Source organism: Danio rerio, chromosome 11 (assembly GCF_052040795.2).
Source record: "Danio rerio strain M-AB ecotype USA chromosome 11, GRCz13ab, whole genome shotgun sequence".
Lineage (NCBI taxonomy): Eukaryota > Metazoa > Chordata > Actinopteri > Cypriniformes > Danionidae > Danio > Danio rerio.
This window is the reverse complement of record NC_141031.1, coordinates 11,089,333-11,105,000: the sequence shown is the minus strand read 5'-3', so window position 1 is coordinate 11,105,000 and position 15,668 is coordinate 11,089,333. Positions and strand designations below refer to the sequence as shown.

The 15,668-nt window shown below is 38.4% G+C and overlaps 1 protein-coding gene across 6 annotated transcripts in view; it reads left to right on the top strand.

The window, feature by feature from the left end:
• slc4a10a (solute carrier family 4 member 10a) overlaps positions 1 to 15,668 on the top strand; it is a 131,840-nt gene that overhangs the window by 22,840 nt on the left and 93,332 nt on the right. For 3 of the 6 annotated variants that reach the window (XM_087273348.1, XM_087273350.1, XM_087273347.1), the window contains exon 1: positions 6,543 to 6,711. The exons of the other annotated variants lie outside the window; for them this stretch is intronic. In XM_087273348.1, the coding sequence (XP_087129474.1) occupies positions 6,670 to 6,711 (42 nt within the window). In that variant the 5' untranslated portion in view covers positions 6,543 to 6,669. Of the gene's footprint in view, positions 1 to 6,542; positions 6,712 to 15,668 lie in introns of those variants that run through there. 6 annotated transcript variants of the gene reach the window in all.

Sequence of the window (15,668 nt, the reverse complement as noted above, 5' to 3'; positions counted from 1 at the left end):
CAATTCTTTTCGGCTTAGACCCTTTATTAATCCGGGGTCGCCACAGCTGAATGAACTGCCAACTTATCCAGCATATGTTTTATGCAGTGGATGCACTTCCAGCCGCAACCCAACACTGCGAAACGTCCATACACTTTTGCATTCACACACATACACTACGGCCAATTTAGCTTACTCAATTCACCTATAGTACGCATGTGTTTGGACTGTGGGGAAAATCGTGGGAGAACATGCAAACTCCACACAGAAACGCCAACTGACCTAGCTGGGGCTCGAAACAGCGATCTTTTTGCTGTGAGGCGATTGTGCTACTCACTGCACCACCATGACTCTCTCATTGTTTCATTGATTATAAAATATTGAACCTAACGATCTGTATAGTACCTATAGAAAAAGCATATGACACTCTCCAAGTGATGTAATTTCCTCTCTGTTGAGACTTGTCATTGTTCTTTTATCATTAATTTGTACAAAATGTTTAGGATTTGCCAATAATAGATTCATTATTTGTCAACTTTGTAATTGGGATATTTCTGTGAGTGTATTCACTTTTTTAAAAACAAAAATATAATGAAAAAAGGCATAAAATTTTGTTTTAGCCATGTCATGTGGTATCTGGTTTGAGGTTAGCCTCTTGAGCTAAAACCCAAAATAGTGCAAAATGTCAACACTCTTAGGGCTCTATTTTGATGATCCATGCGTAAAGTGCAAAGCGCAGGGCGCAAAAGCAATAAGGGCGTGTCAGAATCCACTTTTGCTATTTTAAGGACGGAAAAATCTGCTTTGCGCCATGGCGCATGGTCTAAAAGGGTTGAGCTTATTTTCTTAATGAGTTATAGGTGTGTTTTAAGAATAAACCAATTAGAGTCTCATTCCCTTTAAGAGTCATATGCGTCACGCCATAGCGCATTTGCTATTTACATGACAGACTTATATCCAATATATATCCTTAATATTTACATTTTTTTCATATGTAAAGATGTTTGCGTATTGCTCTACATCCTGTCTGGATTAAGCAATGTGTAATTCCGATTTTGTTCTCCCCTGTGGCACAGATCAGATATGGCCCATGTAAGTGTAAGCAGGAACACATGGATTCCGATTTACTCAAATCAGATTCAGGCCTTGTTCATATGTGGAAATTTATCAGACAGGAATCGCATCTGTGCTGTCGTGTCTGCAGTGTAAGCAGGTAGATCGGATTTTCACCATTTAATGCGAGTCGCGCGTCATTAAAAACCATAGCGAATGACGTCAAGTCTGACACTTTCATTTCAGTACAGACTTCAGCAGAGTCGCAAACCTTAAATCCCATACACGAGGACTTAAACAGCTTTAATATTGTCATATAGCACAGGTATTTAAGCATGTTAACGAGAGGGAGAGAGCGCAATGTCCGCCACATAACCAATATAAACTAATATAAAACTAGTGCATAAATCAAGCCATTGACATTAGATTAAGATGCCTAAAGGTTTTTAAAAGCCTATATATCAAAATAAGATGAACAAATGAGAACCTTTTTGTCATAAACTAGAGTAAAACAACTTGTCAAAAGCTGCAAACAGATTTCATACAGGAATAGAGAAAAGAGTACTCTTTAATTATTTTTATTTTAATTTTAATTTAGCTGTCAGTCAGCGCCCGCTCTTTTATTCCTGGTCATTACGCGTTTGCCGTGTGCTGTGTAAATGCAGACGATCAGATATGAGTTACTTTTAAAAGATAATGTAAGCAGGTCAGCAAAAAAATCGGATACTGTCACAAAATCGGAATTGACTATCAAGATCTGCAGTGTAAACTCTGCAGCCTTAGTCTCAACTCTGTTAGTGGCTGTAGTGGAAAGAAGAGCTCTTCAGTGTAATGTCTATTTTTTAGTGAATTACTTTTATACTTTCTCAGCTTTATAAAATGGATTTAGATAGATCACAATGAATCGTATAGTCATCGTATCATGAAAATGAGAACTGAAACATTTAACCTTAAAAAAACAAGGTTGTAATGTAAACATGAAAGTACAGTAGGGTTTGACTTTAAGTCATGTCATGTGTTTTTTTAAATACTCATTGCACTTTGAAGTCATGAAGCTTTAAGAGCTCAGATATTTCTTTTCAGTTCAAAAGAGCATTTATTGACTGCAAGTGTAATCTTTAATAAATGCCTCATAGTGCCTACATTTGCTCATCATCAACGCCTACTGGCAGATCAGAAACTGACTCCCGCTTTGAAAAGATCATGAAGGAGGAAGCAGCTCCAGTTAACAGCCTTCATCTAAATGTCAAAGAGAATCATGATTATGAAAATATCTATCTATCTATCTATCTATCTATCTATCTATCTATCTATCTATCTATCTATCTATCTATCTATCTATCTATCTATCTATCTATCTATCTATCTATCTATCTATCTATCTATCTATCTATCTATCCATCTATCTATCTATCTATCCATCCATCCATCCATCCATCCATCCATCCATCCATCCATCCATCCATCCATCCATCCATCCATCCATCCATCCATCCATCCATCCATCCATCCATCCATCCATCCATCCATCCATCCATCCACCCACCCACCCACCCACCCATCCATCTATCTTACTGTCTGTCTGTCTGTTCATCTGTCCGTCTTTCTGTCTATCATCTATTTATACTTAACAATTTTTGTCATTGTAATATTCAAGAAACCAGTTTGAGTTGCCATTGACACTAGTCCTTTTTCATTTTAAAAACATAATTTTAAAATAATTTATTTGTTTGCATATATTTCAAATTTTTCTGATTTTTGGGCAAAATCCGAGGTCCCACTTTAGATTAGGTGGCCTTAATTACTTTATTTTATACTGTAGGTGGGTATAGATTTAATTTTAATTTTTTATTTTTTTTTTTACAGTTTTTCTCAGTGGCTTTGGTGCATTTCTCACAACGCTATTTACATTTGCCCAACAGTTTATGCATTTCTCAAAACAATTAGTACAAACTGCAAAACCTTGCTGATAACCTGAAAAAGCGCGTCACTTGCACAAAATGGATAGCTCATTCCTCAAAAGCATGAATTGATGTCAATGAAAGTGTCAGTGTCATCAAGGTGAAAAGTCCTAAAACCATTGACACCAATATTGATTGACAGAGGTGCATTACCAAATCCTCAGTTTGTTAAAGTGATGTCGCCAAAGGAACACCCTATTTTTAGATGTAAGACTCATTGGGCTCAACACAAGATCAACATTCACCACATGATCGCTCTCATCGAAATTATTGTTTGTAATTATTGGTGGGTTTGCAAAGTGTACTTTTCATTGCGTCTAACTGAAACTTCAGCTGTTTGCATTCCTCGCGGTCACAGAAGCTCCCTGTGACCTTAACTAGGTGCAGCTGGAATGTGCGAGCGCGTTGGAAATAAAATAATGAACTTGCCTGCAGGTCGCACACCAGAAGCACCGCTCGGTGACGCATAGCGTCGCGCCACGCAGCACCATGCATTTTAGAATTCTCAACATATGTTTCTATCAGGGTACACACAACAAGTCAGCGCAAGTCGGCGGCTGTCCGCGGCTCCCAGCCACGACACTGGACACATCATATTTCTGCCGCGCTATCTGAATAGTTTCATTTTAAATAACATGCGAATGTGTGTGTCTGGTGTGCTGTGTCTCGGCTCTGAGCGGCCAAACGGTGCCTTAGTCAAAGTTAATTCAGTGTGTGTGGTTATTAGTCTTGGTGTACAAGCTTAGAACTTTAAACTAGCACACAGTTGGCTGTAAAACTATACAAAGACACAAGTGATTTTGCACTCTCTGCTTGGTCTTGTCCGAGTCGTACATGTATGGCTGAATGCTGATCCTCTCACTCATGTTGCTTCTCCCTGTCTGTCTGTTTGTTGAGAAACACAAAGCGGGGGAGCTCTTGGCTCCGCCGCGTTGTTACGTTGGGCGGGAGGTCGAAACTAATTTTCATGTGAAGTAACACACCCTTAAAGGGTCACGAAACACCAAAACACATTTTTTGAGCTGTGGACAGTCGTATATGTGTCCCACACTGCTAAAAACACTATTAGGACACCTATATTTCACTAAAAAAGTGTAAATTGGTTGTTTTTGCGTTATTTCAAGCAAATTCGTACTTCCGGTTTGAAACAAATTTTTGAAGCTGCGTCACGGCCATGACATAATAGCGTTGTATTCCAGCGTGCAGACTGGGCGTCTGTGCCAGAGTGAGTCTTATTACGTCTTACAGTGTGATGCATTAATGCATGAGTAAGGCTTGGTTCAAACCAATCAGTGCGCTCTATTGTGCAACTTCATTAATATTCATTACTGTCAGAGTGTAGACGGCAGAGACGCCACGTTGTATTGGCAAAACAAGCGTGAAGTGTTGCTTTTATAGTTTGCTGCCGTTAAGTTTTGTTTTCATTTTCTCTCTGTGAGAGCGCAGCTGGAGTCACGTGTGGATTAACAGTGTACGCGACGCGCGACAACAATAACTTACATGTCTAAGGAGGAACATTGTTTACCTGAGAGCTGTTCTTATCTGCAAACGCTGAGATCCGGATTCGCTTGTAGTCTCCTCTAAATAAAGACGCGGCTCTAGTTGCTGGTGATTGTCCTGTCTCTACAGATTTGGTAAGTAAGCGACCAGTGCTCTTTGTTTATTCAGTTCGTATTTTATTCGTATCAAACAAACTATTAGACAATAGTTAGCACTAACAGTTACAACCAAACCAAAACCTCGTGTTGGATTTTGTGACCGGAATAACACACGCGGCTTTCTGACGCTACCTGCCATGTGCATCTAAGTTTCCGGGAAATGCTGAGTTTTTTTTTTCTCTCATTCGCCGTGCGGTATCAAACATTGCATAAAAAATACACGCTTAGAGCAGATCCTCGAATCAAATATCTCGTTTGTCGGGAGGGACATGAATGAATTCCCTGAATGAAAGAGCCAAACTGCAGTTAAAGTCCACCATTTAATAATTTGGCAAATAATTCGACAACAGATGTCCATGTAAACACAGTCACATTGTCCGCTGTGGTTGTGTGTTTTGACTCTGAAATTCAGCGCGCCCAAATAGACACTCCCACACCAAGCCTCTTTTCTTCCTCCGACACTCCCCCCTAAACAGAGCTGGACACGCCCACTTTTCTGACTTTTTCCAAAGTAGAGGTGTGAAAACACCCTGCTGAAACGAGGGGGTTTCATGGCCCTTTAAAACAGCGAGCTGTGTACACGCCACCAAAACAACACTTTTTAACACATTTTAATAAAAAAAAATCTGAACTGGGTTTTGAGCTGAACTTAAACTGGCACACTCAAAAGAACTATAATATTAATTTTACATCTTAAAAAAGGGGTAAACTATGTGCACTTTAATTTAGAAGACATTTTCAGGAAAAAAAAATACTAAAATTTAGTTTTTTAATAAAATTTGCTTGACAGATTTTGACGACTAGTTTAACATTTTTGTATGTAATGACTCAAGTAATGAAATGAGGATTATTAGTTTTATATGGAATGACTATTCAGCGTTCACAAGTTTAGTTCATATCGACTGACTTGACAAGCAAACGATAATGTTAGACAACAGCAGTGTTGTATGAAAGCAAATGATGCATGTGCAAAAGCATCTGCAATTTGTTGGAAGGAATGAGAAAAAAACTAATGTAGGAAACAGCAGAGAATAGCAGATAATTATTTGCATGGATGTATGCAAGCATTTGCAACTTTTCCAAAGGAATGAAAAACTGCTTTTTTTGATGTGCACAAATGACACAATGATGTGAAGATTGAACGGGTAGTTTTGAGAATTTAAATTTTGATCTGAAAAATGTACCAAAGTCACTAAGAAAAAATAAATTTGAAATGTTATTTTGATACGTTTATCAGGATTCAACTATTTTTAAGTATACAAAGCCTAACGATATTTTTGTCAGTTAGTAGGTTGAGATGAGTAGAAAAAGTTTATTTAATTCAACAAAAAAATCTTAAAGATCAAGATTTTTTTTACAGCGTATCCCTAACCTTACCGTATCACACTTCAGTGGCACCAAAAGAGTTGTACAATACGATGTGAACACAATAAATAAATTGTGCTTATGATTTGATATAAGTACATTGTAGTTAAGGTCACATAATATCAAGTGGGATCAAATGTTAAAATTGATTCAAATACAAAGAACCTAAAAAAAAAAAAAAATGATTTTAAAAACATAAAGATTCAACACCCTCCAAAAAATTCAACTGCAGCATTTATGTCCTCAAAATGCCAAAGAATGAAACCACACTACCCCTCATGCATTACATCCATTTGTATGTTGATGTTTTAGCTTTAAAACCAAGAGGAGGGAGCACAGATCCGCACGCACAATCCAAAAACACTCACTCGCAGAGCCTGAATCACAGCTCAGATACCAGTCCACGCAGCCAGTGATGTCAGCACTCTAATCTCTCCTCTGATTGGTCGAGAGACGCCTGTCAAACACAGGCTGCACGTCTCATTCTCAACAGTTGGACAACACAGTCCTGGCGAATAGGGTTACTGCTGTGTCAGAAGGTTTAGTGCGGCGTGAGGTGCGCAGAGGAACCTCAGCTGCTCTCCGGTGTGTCCTCTGCGCACGTTTCCTCTCCTTGGGATTTGGGACAATCGTCGGGATTCGCTGCAGACAGCATGCAGCACAGATCCGCAGAGAATACTGGCTTTAACTGTCAGGTAGGAAGGAGCATCCGAAGCGTCTCTGTTATGTCCTTGAGAGTGCTTGCTTGCGTGGCTGATTCAGGGTTGAGTTACTGTTATGTAACGTTTAAATGTGTATGTTTTCATCCCGGTTGTTGAATGGACACCGTTATCTTCTCAAGCTCTCGTTCTCTCAGCTGTTCTGTTTGTGTCTTCTTGGAGCTATTTTGGTACCTCCTTTCCTTCTGTTTCACATTGCGCTCTCTCTCTCTCTTTCCTTTTGATCTTTCGCTCTGAAAGCAATTATGTTCAGTTGTGGAGGAGGTTTGTTGATATTCAGTCCCATCAGATGGAAAGAATGAGGTTTACCTATGCATAAATACATGCTTTTGGAGAGAATCAATTGGATTTATAATAGACAGCAAGGTCAGAGGAAGAAATCCCTTGCTTTTGGCTGTGGAAAATAATGTAGGTCGCTAACAAACGAAGCTGTAAGAATGTGCTTTCATTATGCTGATGAGGCAGAGGCTGTGTATGTGAGCATCATGTTAGCTTCAGGTTTCTGGAAGGATGCTGATGCTGATCCTCCCATCGCCATGGTAACCACAGCCATCTGTAGGGATCATTCCCGACCAATCAAAAGGCTCAGATCCCATTCATCCCTCTTCAGCCACCCCGATAATCCTCTCTCTCAGCGCTCACGGTTGTTACTGATGCATGATCACGCGGTTTTGAAGACTCACATGTAGGGAAATCACTCCGAGGGGGTGAATAACGTGACCGATGACACTCTTTCTTCAGTTTTGGCTGGCTAACAGGTCTGGCGGCATGATCCGGCGCTGCACTGATGAGCGATGTTTTATGAAGATGACTGCGTGTGGCAAATGTGGTTTATCATTTAATAAAGTTTCATAGGCAGAATTGGGTCACACGGTACCGTGACCCAGAAAACGGCAGAGCTCTGTGTGCCAAAAGAGATTACCAGGAAGTGATAGCATTTGGGTGTACAAAGGCCTGTTTATTAATAATCTGGTGTGACTAAGAGACACAAATATATAAAGATGACCTTTTTTTAACTCCTGATTCTTTTTGTTTGGACTAATGTCATTGATACTGTATGTGATAGCAAAAAACAGTTGGGGAAAAAAAACTAAAAAAGGACAAATTTGGGGAAAAAAATTATGGCATTTTAGCATTCATTAATTAATTAATTTTTTTTTGGCTAAGTCCCTTTATTAATCTGGGGTTGCCACAGTGGAAGGAACCACCAACTTATCCAGCATATGTTTTATGCTGCGGATGCCCTTCCAGCTGCAACCCATCACTGGGAAACTTTCACGCACACTCTTTCACACACATACACTACGGACAATTTAGCTTATTCAATTCACCTATAGTGCATGTCTTTGGACTGTGGGGGAATCTGGAGCACCCGGAGGAAACCCATGTGGGAGAACATGCAAACTCAACACAGAAATGCCAACTGACCAAGCCGGGGCTCAAACCAGCAATCTCCTTGCTGTGAGGCGATTATGCTAGCCACTGCGCCACCGTGAATCCCATTTTAATAATACACTACAAAAATAAATTTAGTTAAAGCAGTGACATTATGTCTAGCCCAGAGATACCCAAACTCGGTCCTGGAGGGCCGGTGTCTTCAGATTTTAGCTGCAGCTTACATTAACACATCTGCATGGATGTTTCTAGAAAGCCTAGTAATAGCTTGATTAGCTAGCCCAATTGTGTCTGATTGCGGTTGGAACTAAACTTTGCAGGACATCTGCCCTCCGTGACCGATTTTGGGCAACCCTGGTTTTTTGGTTAGTCTATAGATTGGGACACAGCAAATTAATGGCAAAGAAAGAAAAAATAACAATAACAGTCTTTGTTTTCGTCTCATGTTTCATGGGTCTTGTCCCATATGGTCCAAAACGCTAAGCATGAACGCACCAAACAGATGACAGCCGACTGCAACAAGAACTTATTTTTTAGTGCCTGTGTTGGAGTATGTATCTTTCCGCTCCTGCAGGTGGCAGTATTGTTATTTTCAGTGTACTTCTTTTTCAACTTCGAGGGATTCTCTCATGGAAAGATGTCTAATAATCTAATAATTTATTCATTCATTCATTTTCATCCCCCACATCCGGGGCCAGCAGTCTTGAACCCCACACTTCCCTCTCCCCGGACACTTCCTCCAGCTTCTCTGGGGGGATCTTGAGGCTTTCACAGGCCAGCCTAGAGACCCTCGTGTCCTGGGTCCTCGAAAACAGATTCGAAACAGATGCCAGAGCCACCTCAGCTGACTTCTCACAATGTGGAGGAGCAGCAGCTGTACGCCGAGCTCCTCACGGGTGACAGAGCTCCTCACCCTTTTTGTAAAGGTGCCCTGCCACCCTGTGAAGGAAACTCATTTCGGCAGCTTGTATCCGTTATCTTGTCCTTTCGATCATGACCCAAAGCTCATGATCATAGGTGAGCATAGGAATGTAGATTAATAATAAATCGAGAGCTTTGCCTGAAAACATCAAATGCAAAATGCAAACATCTGGCTTTGTGTTCGCTCTGGACTTGCGTTAGCTTAGTTTTGTCATTTCTGTTTTTGTCCTCAAGCTCTGATACTTAACTGTAAAGATATTTTGAGTGAGATAATAAGTTTTGCTGTTTTCATGCGTGTCTTTTTGAATGCAAATAAGCTGCTGCCCCCCGTCCCTTTGCAAAAAAAATGGAGTCTCAGACTCTCAAGTCAAAACATCAGCTGTCAAAACATAATATCTATCTTGAGGATATATTGCCTTTCCATTATAAACTCTAAATATACTATTTTCTGTTCTAAGTATTGTTCATTCATTAATTAATTAATTCATTAATTCATTCATTCATATATTAATTTTCTTTCGGCTTAGTCCCTTTATTCATCAGGGGTTGCCACAGCAGAATGACTTGCCAACTTATCCAGCATATGTTTTACACCGCGAATGCCCTTCCAGCTACTCCCAGCACTGGGAAACAACCATACACACTCATTCAAACTCTTACACTACAGCCAATTTAGTTTATTTAATTCAACTATAGCGCATCTCTTTAGACTGTGGGGGAAACCAGTGTGAACCAGCGATCTTCTTGCTGTGAGATGATAGTGCTAACCAATGAGCCACTGTATTGCCTATACTATTTTGTATTTTCTAAAAAAAAATAAAATAAAAATTACACACAGCCAAAGCACACACTCAGAAAGCCAACTGTCAGACAGGGGATGTCGCATGAGTATTAATGTCGGGACTGTCAGACTGGTCTGTTTGGTGTGTTCCACATGTTGCTTGTCGTCTAGCTCACATCGGAGGGAGCTCTGATTGGCAGTTCAGCTTTGAAGTCAGCTTAGTGTGACTTTAAAATTTTCTTTCGAGTCTTTAAAATGCTTGTTTGCATGCTATCGTGCTTAAATTGTCAAAACACACAAATGAATACAGTCTGTATTGTTTTTTAAAGTAGATATTAATTTTAGTTTTGCTTAAATACATAAAATAATTATTGAACACAACCATTTTTTAAGAAAACATATTTCTAAAGGTGCTGTTGACTTGAAATTTCCCCAAATGTTGGTAACAACTAAAGAAATCCAAATATGCAAAGTAGACATTGAATTAGTTCATTAATTAAGTTATTAGTAATAAAATGAAATGAAGCAGGGAAAACATTTTAAACACATGACAAAAGAAAGGTGTAGAAAGGCAGTGAAAGCCCAGACAGCAGCTAAACGTCTCAGTAGTTATTCAGTAACCCTCTGCCCTTCGCCAGTGTAGGTTAATATTCGCTGCTTCAGTCCAACATCTACATTACCAGAATGAGGAAGATGAAACCAAGGTAGACATTACAGCAAGACAATGATCCAAAACACAGCCAAGGAAGCTCCTAAAGGCTTTCAAATAAAGAAAATCAAGCTGAAGAATGGCCTAGCCAATCCCCTGACTTGAATCCAATAGAAAATACAAGTTAAAGATCAAATTTGATAAACGTGACCCACAGAACCATCAAGAATTTTACACTCTGTTAAAGTCTGTAAAAACTCACTCCTGAGCAATTCATGTGACTTCCTTCATTCTCCATATGAGAGACATCCTTAAGCTGCCATCACCATGAAAGCCTTTTATAGACACTTTTTTTGGAGCGCAAAATTACCCATTATGTTTTGCGTGTATGCGCAAGGAGAATGCTAAGAACTTCCGGTCAGCAGCTGATGCGTGCAGTCACATTTGGACAGCTTTGAAATGATAGTTTCATTCTATTTTACCTGCTTTTATCATCTTTGAACTAATCCTGTTGTCCATCAGCACCATCTCCTGGACTGATTATTTAAAGAAATGCAATCTAATATCATGGAAAAAAACTGCTGTGAGGCATTTTCCCCTCGTTGTCAGACGGCATCTTCTGCCGTTTAAATGAAGCCTCGTCAATCTCTAAAGTCAACATTTCTCTTTCTTTCAAATATATAACAAGCCCAAACAAATGTCGTTCACCAAAATGTTTGACACACGCATAAGCTGCACTGTCCCACTAACACACTGATTTAATAACTGTGACAAAGTGAAAATAAAGGCTAGTGTCATTTCGAAATGACAGAAAAACACAAACCGTCGTAAAAACAACACACGAAATGAAACGTGAATGAATGAACAGCAAATTAGCCAGCAGAGTATCAGTAACAGACTTTTATTGGTCATTTTTGTAAATTGCATGACTTGCTACCTCTAAGTTTCATGCCAGTAATCTGGTTTTGCTCTATAATGCCGCTCTATAAGAGCCGCTGAGCTAACAGCTGACTGGCTGGGAACAGACACACACTGTATTTCTGACGTCAGACTTGTGAACTAGGAGACCGTTTTTCCTCCTATTTCTGACATGCTTGAACCACATATGTAATCTATTAAAAACGCTATTGAAACCCATTTTCGGAGCGCAAATTACCTATTGTAAATGCTGTAAATGGAAGTTCTAACCATTCTACCGGAAGAAGCTGGTTGCTATGGCGCCCTCCATGCAGCAGCCAAAAAAAGGTCTATATAAAGTATTAAATACATTTTTAGTAGTTCAGTGCTTTCTCTTTGTGTCATTTCATTGTTATTACTACTAATTTACTAATCAAGTAATTTTAAAGAGTCTTCTGTTTTGCATCTGTTTGTGTGTCATTCTTAAACTTTTGTTGAGTGTTTATTCAGTACTAAAAGCCGCTTTTCCTCTATCGTGCTGAATCGTTCTTGAAGCAGAACCGTTCGATTCCGTGCAAAACCCGGCCAGACAGCACATGTATGGTTTAATTTTCTACTGTCGTGCTGCAACAAAGCTTTTCAAAACATTAGACCAAATGCATCAGTAGCCTTGATAACGCAATGTAAACGGCTCCCTTTGTTCAATTAAATTTAAATAAAAGACTAAACAATTTTTTCATGTTCATAAAAACGAAAGCAACCATGTGACTTTATGCAGCTTTATCAAATAGGGTTGCTAAATATTAGATACATGTCACAGCACCTTATTTATTTAGAGGTCATATGTTGCGCAGCTCTGGCTATATTTTATTTGGAGGGAAAAATGACTAAAATGTCACGTGGTGATTGGAGGGGAAATAAATAATATACTTCAAATCTCTGTATATAACAGAAAATTAAACAATGATAATGCAACAATAATAGTGCATTTGTATTATATTGGCAGAAATAAAATTTTGAACAGGCCTTGTCAATAGTCAGCCGGCACTTTCACTAATAAAAAAAGCACTTAAATTATTTCATTTTTAACAGTCAATTTAATAATAACAATTAATCTACACAGACGTTTTATATCAAAAGTTGATAATGATATAAAATACACTACATTTTGATGGTAAAATATAACCTTTTAGGCGCAGGCTGTTATTTGCTTCAGTATTCAACATTAAATAACGAATGCATCAAGTGAAATAAAAAACGAATATAAAACAACACATATATAGCAGGATTTAAAGCATATAAAGTACTATTTTATAACGAACAAGCTGTAGGCAAATTTTTGCTTAACGTTTTAGAAAATATTTTGCGTAGCTTCCCAGTATATATTAAAGATCACTGAGAACAAAAATACAAAAGCATAGAACATGTTAGATGCCCCCATAAATGTCCAACTTATGTATAACTGAATCATATAATGGCCTGAAATGATGAAAATTGCTCATTTTATTTTTATAAAACATTTGTCAAAATGTATTGATATTTTATGAGTAAAAGCAATACCGACATTTAAAAACCCATATTTATTTAATTTATTCATTCATTTGACTAGTTTATTGGTGCATAGGCTATAATTTAAATCATACAACAGTATATTGGACAACTACAGTGCCACTCCATAAAGCTTTCAAGCAAAGTCCAAATTTTTTTTTAAAAAGAGCCGACATTACAACATGCTGTAACCGTCCTTCAGGTGGTCTTGCTGGTATTAAATTAACAAGCCGTCTGGGCTTTGAATTAACAAGTGCAGTTATTTCCTCGTTGTTAAAAGAGTCTGCAAATTTTTGTTCCATGGACATAGTGATGTTGTTGTGGATTGTGGACATTGATGATGTTAAGCGTGACTTTATTCGCTTTATTCGATGCGCAGCAGGAAAAAAATCTTTCAGCAGCAATGTTATTATTGCTAACAAAAACGAATGAAAAAAAACGAAAACTAACATTTAAAATAATTGTCGTTAAATGAAATAGAAATAAAAATAAAAACGAGAGTTTTTCAATAAACTGCAACTAACTGAAACTGTACTGTGTACATATAAAACTAACTAAAATTAAAGCAAAAACCTCCTTCGTTTTCGTCTTTGTAAATGTATTTAATACATAATCTTACTGTCAGCCGTTTAGAAGTAAATCTATTTACTTTGCCCTGCAGGTGTTTGAACCGTACGACACCTCAGAGTCTGTAATCCTGCTGCCATTGGCCAGATAGAGCCGGTTCTCCTCCAGTTATCCTCGCTGTTGCTCTCGTGACAAAAATAACGAGAGGACATGACAGCAGCACGGTGACGGCATTAAATACAGACTTAAAACTATTACTTTAACACGTTTGTGCCCAATAATGGGTTTTATCTCTGTATCACGATTGCGAGTAAATCTTTTTAACCAGATCTTCTAAGTGAATCGGTTGAACTGGTTCACCTAATCGAACTGAATCATTTGAAATGATTCGCGTCTCCAGTAAGCCCTTATCCACAAACTACTTACTTTTTAACAAGCCTAATACCCCACTCTTACTCTAAATAATCCAATAATACTTTTAGTCAGTTATTGAAACAGCACCGTTACACTAAGATCAAATTGAGAACTTTTAACCGATAATACAGCGCATGCGTGATTCAGTGAACCAAACACAAACAGTACTTGACAGCCTGCTGTGACTGATCTAAACATGAACAACTGCACCACGGGTAAACCGAGGGCGTAAGTGAGAGGATCTGGTAAAAAACGTTAGTTTATTTCATAACAGAAAATCGTAATAGAATTAAAATAAGTGAATCATACTTCAGTTAGGGTTGCAAAACTTTACTGTACGACTTTTTTCAGAGCATGGTGATGTTTTAACTGACTGAAATTACTGCTGACTACATAATTTAATATGTTGAGTCCTAACATTCCCGGTAAATATCTGGACTTTCCATCACTACTGTGTAGCTAACCTCAGAAGCAGCCTTGTACACATATTTTACTCAAAGCTGCTATCTTACAGGCTGTTATATTTAAATTTGAGGATGGGTAGATTGTAATGGTCATGTGTCCTCTAAATACAGATTTACAAAAATGTATGGCTGAGTTTTTATTACACAATATTTATTCAGATTATTTTAAATCTTGCACCTAACAAATTTCCTTGTTTAAAAAAAAAAAAAAAAAAAAAACTAAATTAAAACTAAATAATTTTAAAATATAGAAACTAATAAAAACTAGTATATCTCCCTCTAAAAACTAATCAAATCTAACTGAATTTGGAAACAAACCGTCAAAACGTTATCTAAAAGTGCCGAGAATTTCGTGCCGAGAACGCTTTGTAATCGTGCCGTGCCGTTCCAGGCTCAGTGGAAAAACAACCGTAAACATACCAAAGTGTTCTTAGAACGGTTCAGCACGATAGTGGAAAAGCGGCTTTAGAGAGAACGTGGCCCAAAGTATCCTCAAGGCGCTTACTTGCGGTTCAGCTACAGATGACGGGATGTCCCTCCTCAGAGGTGAATCTGTCTGGTCTCATTTTATGAGTGAGACTCATTAGTCCAGGAGTATCTGATCGCAGTTTATCTCTGGCCGACCCTTCTGAAGGATGGAGGATGACTTCATAGTTTAACACACAAATCCCAGCACAATTGTCAGCTTGTCATCATTGGGCGATTACTCTTCGCATTAAGCTTCCTTGATAACCATGAGCGTAAACCGATCCGGCCGCAATCTCCTAAAGTCTTAAAGTCGCTCATTACAGCTTTCTCGCTCCAGATGGAGTCGAAATGAAACATCCATTATGCTGCATATATAAATGACCTTTTCATCCGCTATTAACCGTTTCCATAAGGCCGTTATGATCTGATGACATCAAAGAATACATGCATTTGATGATGGGCTTGTTATACATCGTCTTATCCACACAAAGCTTCTTTGTTGAGTTTTTGGTTATTAGAGGACACAGATGACCGAGGTCTCCTTAGATGCAGACAGAAGAGATTGAGAATGCTATGAGGGCTGACGAATAGTGATGTTAGTGTAAATTCAGACTGTAAATCTTACCAGGAGACACAAAAGAGCCTTTCAGTGGAAGAACTCTTACTATTCAGTCTAATGTCTTTTTGAGATGCATTGCTATTCAGGAATGTTGTGTGAATATACATGTACGTGCACTTTTGCATGGTTAATAGATGCTGTTTTGGGTGGAATTTCCTGCAGTATGTTTAATGTGTCCAAGAAAGTGATTGTAGAAACCACAGGAGTTGA